Source organism: Cynara cardunculus (assembly GCF_001531365.2).
Source record: "Cynara cardunculus var. scolymus isolate 2C chromosome LG 5, CcrdV1, whole genome shotgun sequence".
In the NCBI taxonomy this organism is placed as follows: domain Eukaryota; kingdom Viridiplantae; phylum Streptophyta; class Magnoliopsida; order Asterales; family Asteraceae; genus Cynara; species Cynara cardunculus.
The window spans coordinates 32,998,650-33,010,159 of NC_037532.1; the positions used below are offsets into that span (position 1 = coordinate 32,998,650).

Sequence of the window (11,510 nt, forward strand, 5' to 3'; positions counted from 1 at the left end):
GAAAGCTTAACAAAAGAAAAAGGATAGCTTCATAAATATGGAGAAAGGATATTTCCTCTCGAAAAATTTATCAACTTCTAGAATTTGGATTCTTCAGTAACCAAATACTTCACTGTATAATATTTCTAGATTTGGATATTAGACATACCATACGAGCAGTGGCGGATTCACGAGATTAATGGGGTGGGGGCACGTTGGATGGGACTTGGGGAGGGAAGCATATGGGACTGAGGGGAAACCATGTAAAATGAGGGTGAAAATAGAAAATTTAAGTTCGTCAACAAAATTTTTGGTTCTCTTGTGCTTAAAGGCCGGATCCGCCCCTGTATATGAGTATGACGTGTCAAATAACATATGTTTGGAAGGTGATTGGTAATCAACGGGGGGAGTCTAGGCAAGTTGAAAAAATTATTAAGTTTTATAAACTTTAAAAATATAAATAAAAGTAATAAAGTTGAGATGATTATATATTGAAACAAAAATAGTAACAAGAAGCTCTCGTAGCTCAGTTGGTTAGAGCACCCGTTTAGTAAGCGGGAGGTCTTGAGTTCGACTCTCAACGAGAGCATGTCTTTTTCTGACAAATCAATTTATTTTAAAAAAAAAATTATATTATTTTAAGGGAAAAGTTTAAAAAGTTCAACATTTTTTGAACATTTATTTTGAATAAATAAATTATTAGAGTTAAAAATTGATCATCTATATTATTTTAATTAAAAAAAAAAATCATGTATATAAAAAGGTTTTAAAGTAAAAAAATAATATATATATATATATATATATATATATATCGATGTTTCAGTTCCCAACCTAACATCATTCAAGCCCTTTGTCTTCAATGGCATCACTCCCCGTTGTCCCCACTATCATTAGGTAGTTCTTTCTCCATACATTAGGTAGAGAGTGTACGATGATGGAGGAGTGAGGGCTACGACATTGGAGAAAGAACGTTCAATTGTTTTTTCATTAAAAAAAAGTTTGAGTATCTAAATCATTTAAAACATAAAAGTTCAATGGGGTTTTTTCCCTAAATTTTTGTCTTATTTCAACTCTATAATAGACGTATTTTTTACTCTTGATCCTTTACTTGTCTTCACAATATAGTTACTTGCGCATATATATATATATATATATATATATATATATATCGTAAAACGTAAATTTTGAATTTGTTAAAACAAATTTTAGAAAAAGTTCTACATTAATTTATGATTTTAAATAACCATTATATATAATGTAAATAAAAATAAATTGGGTCAACCTCACATATCTGTAATTAATTAATAAGTTTTCAAAAGCTATAACTGATAAGTTAATTATTTACTTAACTAAAATTATTGAATTTTATTAGCTATGAATAAGTATAAATTTAGTTTGTATTTAACTTATATAAACATTATTATAATTGTTATATTTGTTTTTTGATAACTAAATATATTGAATAATAATCAAAGAATAATAATATAAAAATAATTTTAAATAATTAATATTAACGTATAATATTTATTAATAATTAAATTTTACTTTATTTATTGATAATTAATATTTATTTATAATTAATGGTAATAAATAATAATTAATATTAAAGATGGTTATAACTGGAAAAAGTGACAAAAAAACTACTTATAAACTACTCCAAGTAGCGTCTCAATAAGTCAGCTTATGTCAAACGTATACCCAAAACAAGTTTATGTTTGCTAAACGATGCCTTAGGGTTTGGTACGGTAAAATTATTCAATGACTTAAATCATTTTAATAAAAAAAATCAATGATTTTTTCATTAAAAAAAATCAGTAACTAAATCATTCAAATAGAAAAATTCATATAAGACGTACAATTGTTTGTTCTTATAAATTTAAATTCTATCAGACCCCGTTCTTTAGCAATGTGTGATTACGAACATGGCACCCAAAATTTTGGAACCAATTTTACATTATTTAACACCTTTCATCAATGAATGTAAAATTATACCGATCTCAGTGTCTCTAAATTCTATCAGAAAACAAAAGTAATACACCTCATTATCGTCTCTGTAATTTGTATATATACATCTTTGTTATCTCATTTTACAGTGTAATCAAAACTTTAAAAGTAACAGGACCTCCAAAAAGATTGAAACGTCCCTGATTCATGTAAAATAATCTACCAGATATTTTTTTTTACGTCTAATAAACGTGATGGAATTTCATGTATGTAACAAGATCACATCGTCTTTCCAACATCATCAAATTGTTTAAACCCTAAAAGTTGCATTTTATTCCTGTGCAGACCTTCGAAACTATACAACAAACCACCGAACCACCTTACGGCATACATCAATGTCTGCAAATTTTATTCGAAATCTTGTCCGATCAACACCCTTCGATATCCCGCCATTTCAGGTATACCAATCCCGCCCGATAATGAGTATAAGCTCCGGCCACCACCAGCACATGAAAAAGATTGTGACTGTGACCCGCGATATCAAATTTCCCCGGCATCCATCGTTCCGGTATCCGTGTTGCATAAATCAAGCTTCCGATCCCATAAAACGTACCCATCAAGATTTCATATCCTGTCGTATGTACCGCCTCCGGCTGATGCCAAAACAAGATCAGTTTGTGAAAGATGGGGCCCGCACCCGATAACCCCATCCCGAGGAACAATCCGGTTCGGATGTTACGATACTCGGGTTGATCGAAAACCGGCAATAGTGAGACCAAGATGGTGGCGATTCCGAGGACTGTGATGAAACCTAAATAAAGATTGCAGAAGAAAGGGTGGCACATGAAGGAGTAGTAGACCGGAGGGTAGAAGGAGGTGGAGATTAGGGCGGCAATTCCGGCATAATCGAGGCGGAGCATGATGTAGGATAGCCGCTTGGAGTGACAGCAGAGGAGGTGGCAGGCGGCGCTTGCTAGGAGGCAGAACATGGCTCCACCCAAGAACGCGAAGAACGGCCACCGTGTTATGGGTCGAATCATCAATGGTGCTATTATGTTCGCCACATCCTCCTTCATGCTACGCTGAAAAAGAATCGGGGAAAGATTATTCAAATGACGTGCGTTCGGTGTTAAACGGTATTATCTTGGAAAAACACTCAAAGCTCGGTTTGTTAAAGTGACTTTCATAGAAGGTCATTTAACAAAATACCCGGTATCACGCTATTTAACTGAATGTCCCTCATTTTACAAGAATACCTTCATTTTACAAGAACGCACATATATATAGGGAAGGGTTCAAACGAGAATACCTTCATTTTACAAGAACGCAATAACACCCTTTTACAATAGTCAATCACATGTGATGCTATATTCCATCACATATGATACACATGTGATGCTAAATCAACGACGCATACGACTTTTAGGTTGCAGCCTATACACCTCTCCCCCATTTCTATAAGAACTCCTTTAGAGTAATTTGATTGGTCCGCATATCTCACATGGTATTAGTACTAATGTCACTCTAGGGCATCTATATCCGTCTAGCCTCCATTAGAGCCCCACATCAGCTGTGTCTTTGTCCATTTCTGCTCAATATATGTTGGAACAGATAGATTCAAAAGGTTCCACATATCTTCACATGTCGGATATCTTATCCAAAACCAAACGAAACCAAACAAGCCCAATATATCCAATCAGGAGACGGGGTCTGGGGAGGGTAAAATGAAAAGGGTTCTGGGGAGGGTAAGATGTATGCAAACCTGACTTCTACCTCAAAGAGTAGAACGGTTGTTTCTGCATAGACCCCTGACTTAGCATATCTTATCATAAAGCATATTATGCCTACCAAGTACCAATTCCGCAATTTTGAAGTCAAAACTCAACTTATTTGCCATCAAAAGTTGAATATTATTCTCATAACATAACTAGCATTCGACGAGTACTAATGAAAAGTGCCAAAAAGAAGATAAGAGTGTTACCAGCACGCAAACATCGGTATGGTTGCTATGGGAGAACCGCTCAGGCAAGCAATTTGTAAGGAGTTCTACGATATGCCAATTCGACAATGGCAAAAGATCCGACGATGCAGGAAACGTAGTCTTTATATCTGAACGGAGTTTGTGCAAATCAGGCATATTTGGCAACGAAGGAATACAAGTTAAAAGGTCTTCACGAAGTTGATGCAGATCGGCTTTCCTCAACACATCCGGGAAGTTTTTTAGGGTGGGTAGATCAACTACATTCGGGATCATCTTCGCGCTATAAATTGTTAGGGTTAGGAAGAGGAAGAACCCAATCAAATGTCTGCAAAAGCAACATGATGTCCTTAAAAATGAGAATTTTATAAAAAGAAACAATATATAGACAAAAAAAAAAACTAAAAGCAATGATCTTTACTCGGGTCCTTTGAATAAGTGACCTTAAATGAGTTTTCAGTTAAGAGGATGGCATTCTGAAAACAAAATTAGCTCAATGACTTTCATATGACTTGCCTCTAGTTTAAAATCAAACAGTTGTTTGTTTACCTCTTAATAGTTCCATTAAGAGGCAGATTCTGAATCGTTAAGAGGTAAATCTTGTTTGGCAAAAAAATGTCTGCCTCTTAATGGTTCTAAAACCCTCTGAATGATTTTGTATCTTGGGCCTCCCTTAACCATTAAGCGCCCTGATTTCATTGTAAACAATTACCAAACAATTATATTTCATTTTGTACTATATCATGAGAGCGTCGTAATCATTTTGACCACTTAATCATTCTGCATCGAACCATTCAGCAACTGCCAATCAGCCCTTACTCTTTGGGATAAATGACAGATTTGCATACATCAGACCCTAGACCCTACTTTCAAAAGTAGTGGCACATAATAATCACTCTACTCTTTGGGATAGATGACAGGAGTGCATACATCACACCCCATACCCTACTTTTGATAACAGTTGGATATGCTGGGTTTAATTTGGTTTGGTTCATTCATGAATCCCTGGAATTCAATCAGCTAACATATATGAGTACAACCACAAGCATGCATCAAGTTTGTACTACATGCATTAACACTTGTACACATCCATCAAATAGACAAAATTGGGAGAAGCTAAAGCCAAGAAACCAGATAATCAAACCATACAGAATCCAAAAATCACCAAATTTGAAACAAACACACAATTGATAGAAGCAAAAAACCAATAACCCCAGATAATCAAGCCATACAGAATCCAAGAAAAACCTATATATGTGTATATATATATATATATATATATATATATATATATATATATATATATAATCGAATTTGTAAAGAAAATCAAGAAAGGGGAGTGAATGTTCTTACGTCCAAACATTAAGGGTCTCATTGTGAAGGGTGAAGATGCTCATAAAGATCTGTTTCAAAGGCCATTCAGCACGATAATGACCTAATATGAATTCATTATCTTTCATATACGCAGGCAATGAGTGGTATTCAACCAGCTGATATTTCACCTTCTTCCACAATTTCTTCCCCTTTCCTTCTTCTCTTGTTAATGACCCATCAATCCTTTGATGGTTATCAATCAATTCAACACCACCCTTTTTGCCCATTTTCTGCCAAAAACCCATCAACCGTTATGAAATTGGTACAAATTCATTTAAATAAATCCACCCCAAAATTACAATCCCCTTTGAAAATTGTTAAAAGGAAACGATTTGAATTGAGAAAGAGGAAGTTACGTATACGTACATGCATATGAAATAGAAGCTAATTCGGCTAATTAATCGAAATTACCTGAAATTAGAGAAAACCCAGATGGGTATTCTTCAATAGAACATGAACGATTGCGATTTTGACATAAAAACCAGCTCACCGACTCAAGGTCAATAGTAAATATACGTGGTCTTTTTAGTGATTTGAGAGGCGGGTTGAACCAGGAATCGATTATGAATTCAAGGAAATGGAAATGGATATAAAAATCTATAAACCGCCAAAACGGAATCCAATTGAGCCTGTGGCGTCGATCATGATGATTGGGGTGTGACCGTAATGCAGAGGTGCCCTAGTTTGGGAGAGATTATCAAAGGTTTTTTGTATAGAAAAGAGATGCGTAGATGCCTCGATTATTCCGTTTGATTTTTATTTCATTTTTATGTTTTCTTCAATTTTGTAATTTTATTCTCAACGTTCAGACATTAAAAAGAGACGTGTACGTCCAAGAATCACAGACAGACATGTCAATTTTGACACCAACTTCTTAAAATATCCTGTGGAGTTTTATTAATATTTATATACGACAAATACAACAAATTAACATCATATTCATCTTTGATAAGGTTTGAACCCCTGACTTTCTAAGAGGCCAAAGACTACGATACTGTTAGACCGAAAGCCTTTTGGTAAAATATATGGTTGTTTTTGGAGTATATTACACCAACTTGTTATGTGGTTCAAGGAAACTTTGATTTTCATCACTCGATTTTTGTAGTTGTACTGGACATTTATTGTGTTAATGATTTTGTTTATGATCTTGATGGTTGTTAAGTTATTTCTGTTAAACACCTCACGTGTTAATGATGTGAGGGTACTCAGTCGTCTAATAAAATGTTCATGCCGGTTATTCTAATTGGTATGGACTCCTTGTAATTTTACTTTTGAAATGTGTATAAATGTGTGTACATATGAAGGATCGTCTGAAAAAGACTGTTAATGTAAGAAGCGTAAAAGAGATATGTACCATTGATCATCTTTAATCTCAAACTCACTCATAAATCACGCTTGATACGTAGATTGGTCTGGTGCATCTCATCCTAATTTGCATCCAATGGTGAATATCACTTTTTACGCTTCTTAACTTAACTCCTCTTCTCACCGGAACTCAACCCTGTGAGTACATGCATAAGGTATATATGTGTTACGTATTTTTTTGGGCAAAAGTTGATTACCGACATCAACTGCTTGCACGTAACCCGACTCTAAAGACATGAGTGTGAGAAAACATATCTTCATCCTAATTTGAAGGTTCATTGCGTATACTTTTAGAACAAGGAACATTTTGATTGCATCATAGTGATGCAAAATTTTGCTTTTAAGACGGTGGCTTTTTACATAATTCACAGGCATCGTTCGAAAGATGGATTTCTTTTTTATTTTGATTATTTTTTTATTTCAATATTATTTTTTATACATGTTGGTTTTACGTGTATAAGACACAACATGTTACAATATCTATACTATATTATAAAGCATTTGACAAAAACTTTTAAAAACCACTTTTTATGCGTAAAGTACTGTTTATTAATGCATATTACTTAAAATTCAAGATTACAAGTAGATCGTGCGTAAGTACAACTTATTAAAGCTCCATATCTGAATTCGTGTAACTAACTGCAGATAAACATAATCAAATACAGGATAAACATCTCATTTTAAATATAAAAATCTAAAATATAATTAGGATAATCATTGAGTTCTAACAGAATACTTAATTATTAKYTTTATAAAATGTTATAYTATTAAACCAAAAATAARTTATTTCATTATTAAACWTAAATTAAATTATAATWAAAAAATAAATTAAAGAAATTAYATAAAAAATGAAAACTTATAAATAGTTGATTTGATATTAATATAAATATTTTTTTTTCAAATTTCTGTGATATCTTCAAATTTATCTTTTATTCAAAAATAAAATCATTGTTCTTTTCTTAAAAAACACATAAAATCGTATTATAACTTCGACAAAGACAAATAATAAAATAGAACATTAAAATCGATATGTATCWCGCTGCATTGCACGAGTATCCTTCTATTGACTAATAAAACATGAATCTATAAAGTCATGTACATAAAGCAAATAAATATCAAATGCATATTTAAATATAAATTAAATATGTTCAACCCAAACAAATTACAGAAGTATTATTGTTTAGATAAAATAATAATTTGTTAATAATTTTTTTTCATCTCTATCTGATACTATAGATTTAGGGAACCCATGGAGCTTGTAGATATTATCCATAAAAACTTGAGACACATCAGAGCTAAAAAAAATGGACATATTTACTTAATCTATCAATAACAACTAAGATGACATCTATACCTTGTGACTTCGAAAACCCTTTGATGAAATCAATGGCAATATCTTCCCATATTCCTTCAAGAATCGGTAGTGGTTGTAACAATCCAGGTTGAACCGCATTTTTGGCAAGTAGGACAATTTCTAATATAATTGACTACGTCTTGTCTCATTTTGGGCCAAAAGAAAAGTGTTATCAGTCTTTTAAGAGTAGCAGTGATACCCGAGTGCCCTCCTTGAAGGGAATCATCATCTATGCCAGAATTTTGCTTTTCAAATCATCATAACTCCCTATAACCAGTCTGCCTTTCCGCCTTAATTTCTGGTTCTGCCATATGAATTGAGAATGTTGTCGGCTCCTACTTTGAATCTCATTTACTATGGTCTTTAAATTTGTGTCATTTTCCAGCTTGCTTTAATAAGGCTATAAAGATTAGAATGGATGCCATAAATAGCCAATTATAGTAGTTCTCCATGAGTGGCTCTCGATAAAGCAGTTGCAACCTTGTTTTCCATACCCTTTTTGTAACAAATTTCATAGTCGTAGCTCAAAAGTTTAGATAACCATATGTAACACCCCATTTTTTTTGCCAAATGAAAATGTTACATCATTCAATGCTCCGATAATAAAACCTAAAACGTTTACAGCGGAAGTTTAACCATCATAATTAAAGAAATCTTAAAAGTTAACCCGTCCTATACCAAGTCACTAAAAACAACCAAACCAAATTCAAAATGCTTAAACAAACACCCAATTTAATAAAAGATAAAATCATAAGCGAGTCCCCTTGCTTTTGTCGATTCCAGAACATCCGGCTCCTGAGATGTATACTATAGTCAGCTAAATAGTTCAATGAGTTCACGGTTTACGTGCAACCACAAATACACACAAATTGAGTATATAAATGTCAATAAAAGAGTGTCATGCAATTCTTATCGAAAATACCGTCCCGACGAGATCTCTTAACTCCAATCCGTTAGGTAGGGACTTGCCCATGTCACAGGCATGCCCTGGGCTTGTAGATTCACAAAGAATTAACCACCCATTACGGGACGTGTCTCCCCTAAATGTGACGTATCGAGCCGATATCTCATACCCCGGTTAATGCACCATATTAACCCGAACCCCAAACCATATGCATGCGATTTATGTATAATAAATGTAAATAATTTAGCATGCATGCATCATAATTTAAAACCATATGCATGTAATTCTCCAATTACAAATAACGTGTAATTAACACCTTAACAAACATAAATATAATACCACACCTCATACATGTATAGTTTGTACGTATATATACATCTCAGTGAAATCTCGTGAAAGACTCACCGGATAGTGTAGGTTCGTTAAAACTTTGCTCCAAATGATAACCTTAACCCAACAAATCATTATCGAAAAACGAGACACACTTCGACCGCTTTCAATATCGTTCCTCGTTGCACCATTTCCCGATATTCCAAAGCCAAAACCTCCCAAAATGTCGACGATAAAAAAACCTCAAAAGGGTTCAGCCGACCCCCTCTTTAAATAGGTAGAATTTTGGGTTTTTATAGAAAGGATGCAATCGCTATTAATCCCATCCAATCCCTTCAATTTTCATCTTTCAAGAATTGGCATTTCAGGTCCCTCTCCACGCTTTACTTCACAATTTCAATCAAATTTCAAATCCCTTCCATACATAAATTATCCTACTTCCAAAATTTTAAAAACAATATTAATATCTCCAATTAATATCCACCAAAATTAAAAAATCTTCCATAATTATTTCCATAATTTGAAAATATTCTAACCCCAAATTTATTTTATTAAATATTGAAATTTATAAGAAAAAAATTGAGTGTTACACCATCTATGTTGAAACGAAGTGTTAACCTTGTTTTCGAACAGGTGTTTTAGACTTTGTTGATCGGTTTCATCACAAAATGTCTATCGAGTAGGTAAGAACTCAATTTTTCAGGGTCGTCCCTTAGCATGTTAAATGTGAGATTCTGAACAAGGCCCCTCGAAAATTGGGGGCCTAAGTTTGCATGTGTTCAGGGTCTTTTTATCGATTTTATGTAAAAGTATAACCGAAATTATTTATGTTCAAACCATTAATTATTTGGTTTTAGGTTTAAATCATTAATGGTTTATGTTTAGTTTCATATTGTTAATCGTTTTAGGTTTAGTCCATTTTTGTTCTTAACATATATTCTCTTTATCTCATTAAAGTTTGGTAAGGCTAGCACAGGAGGCTTTGTCATGGCCTGTTTAAGAGCAAAATAAAGGTTGTTGTTGCTTCCTCGTCCCATTTGAGTCTAAGTAACTTTTGATTTGCATCAGCTTTTCTCTCTAAGCACTTCCATATACAAGAAGCTTTATATAGTTCTTTTAGTTAGCTATCTAAAGGGTTGTTTACCAAAAACTTGTCTGACAAGTGTTTACTGATAAAATTCAACACTATTACTTGCTTACTATGTAAGATTCTAGTCCATCAAAACGGCACCATACGCAACAATTTACCCAGTAAGCTCTTACTGTGGTAAGAGTCGTTACCTTCACTTACTGGGTAAGACTTTTGGTCTTTGTCTCGCTCTTATTGGGTAAGACTCTTGGTTATTGTCATATTCATCCGTAAAGGTAATATGACTTGGTAAGCGCTTACCAGGGTAAGCGTTTGATAAACGAGCCCTAAGTGTAGAAAATACTGGAAACTCAAAAGGGTTGAAAGCTACACATAAAAACTCTTTTAAATCCTTATACAAATCCCCCAACACATGTAACATGCGATAAAGATTAACAAATTCAAAAAAACTGAATTTAAATACACTCTCTCTCTCTCTCTCTATATATATATATATATATGTGTGTATAATATGATATATGAAGTATTGTGTGATAATAAGAGTTAAGGTAAGAAGCGTAATAATAGATCTGGACCCTTAATTACCTTTAATCTCAAACTCAACCATGAATCGCGTTTGATACGAGGATTGATTCATTGCATCTCATCCTAGTGTACATCTAAGGGTGTAAATCTTTTTTTATACTTCTCACCTTAACTCTTCTTTATTATCAGAACCTAACCCTAATATGATAATAGCACGTGTCATACTTGAATTGGTGTATTTAATCCCTTTTTCTATGTTGACCAATTGTGAAGTCTTCGTTATTTGATAAACATGGTTCACCCAACAATTAAATTTCATTAATGTATTCATCTTGAATAAGTTGCTGAAGCTTTAACTTTTGTGCCTTAATAATAATTATATACCAATATATACTATCTTATAAAGCATTTGGCTAAAACTTTTAAAACTCTTAAAACTCTTAAACCCGTTCATCCTTATCCGATTTCAGTCCTATCCGATTTCATCCCATATCTGAATTTGTGTAACTAAATGCAGATAAACACAATCAAATACTGTATAAACATCTCATTTTAAATATAAAAAATCTAAAATATAATTAATATAATCATTAAGTTCTAACAGAATACTTAATTATTATCTTTATAAAATTTATAATATTAAACCAAAAATAAATTGTTTTATTAT

At 33.1% G+C, this 11,510-nt stretch overlaps 1 protein-coding gene and 1 non-coding gene across 2 annotated transcripts; one reads left to right on the forward strand and one right to left on the reverse strand.

Annotated features, from left to right (window-relative positions):
• The first annotated feature begins 494 nt into the window (after window positions 1–494).
• TRNAT-AGU lies at window positions 495–568 on the forward strand. The gene has a single exon. It is a non-coding gene; the product is annotated as a tRNA-Thr (tRNA).
• A 1,584-nt stretch (window positions 569–2,152) lies between these two features.
• Window positions 2,153–5,985, reverse strand: LOC112511981 (heptahelical transmembrane protein 4-like). Its single transcript, XM_025117744.1, has 4 exons — window positions 5,687–5,985; window positions 5,255–5,505; window positions 3,905–4,229; window positions 2,153–3,005 (listed from the first exon to the last, which is right to left on the reverse strand). The coding sequence occupies exons 2-4, from the start codon at window positions 5,500–5,502 to the stop codon at window positions 2,352–2,354; spliced, it is 1,227 nt and encodes a 408-aa protein (XP_024973512.1). The 5' UTR covers window positions 5,503–5,505; window positions 5,687–5,985; the 3' UTR covers window positions 2,153–2,351.
• Between the last annotated feature and the right edge of the window lie 5,525 nt (window positions 5,986–11,510).

Bases quoted from the DNA above. Each gene is read 5' to 3' on its own strand.
- LOC112511981 (XM_025117744.1), bottom strand. From the start codon at position 5,502: ATGGGCAAAAAGGGTGGTGTTGAATTGATTGATAACCATCAAAGGATT. The intron at 4,230-5,254 runs GTAAGAACATTC...TTGCTTTTGCAG, and splicing joins GAGACCCTTAATGTTTGGAC to ACATTTGATTGGGTTCTTCC. The intron at 3,006-3,904 runs GTAACACTCTTA...ATTCTTTTTCAG, and splicing joins ATACCGATGTTTGCGTGCTG to CGTAGCATGAAGGAGGATGT.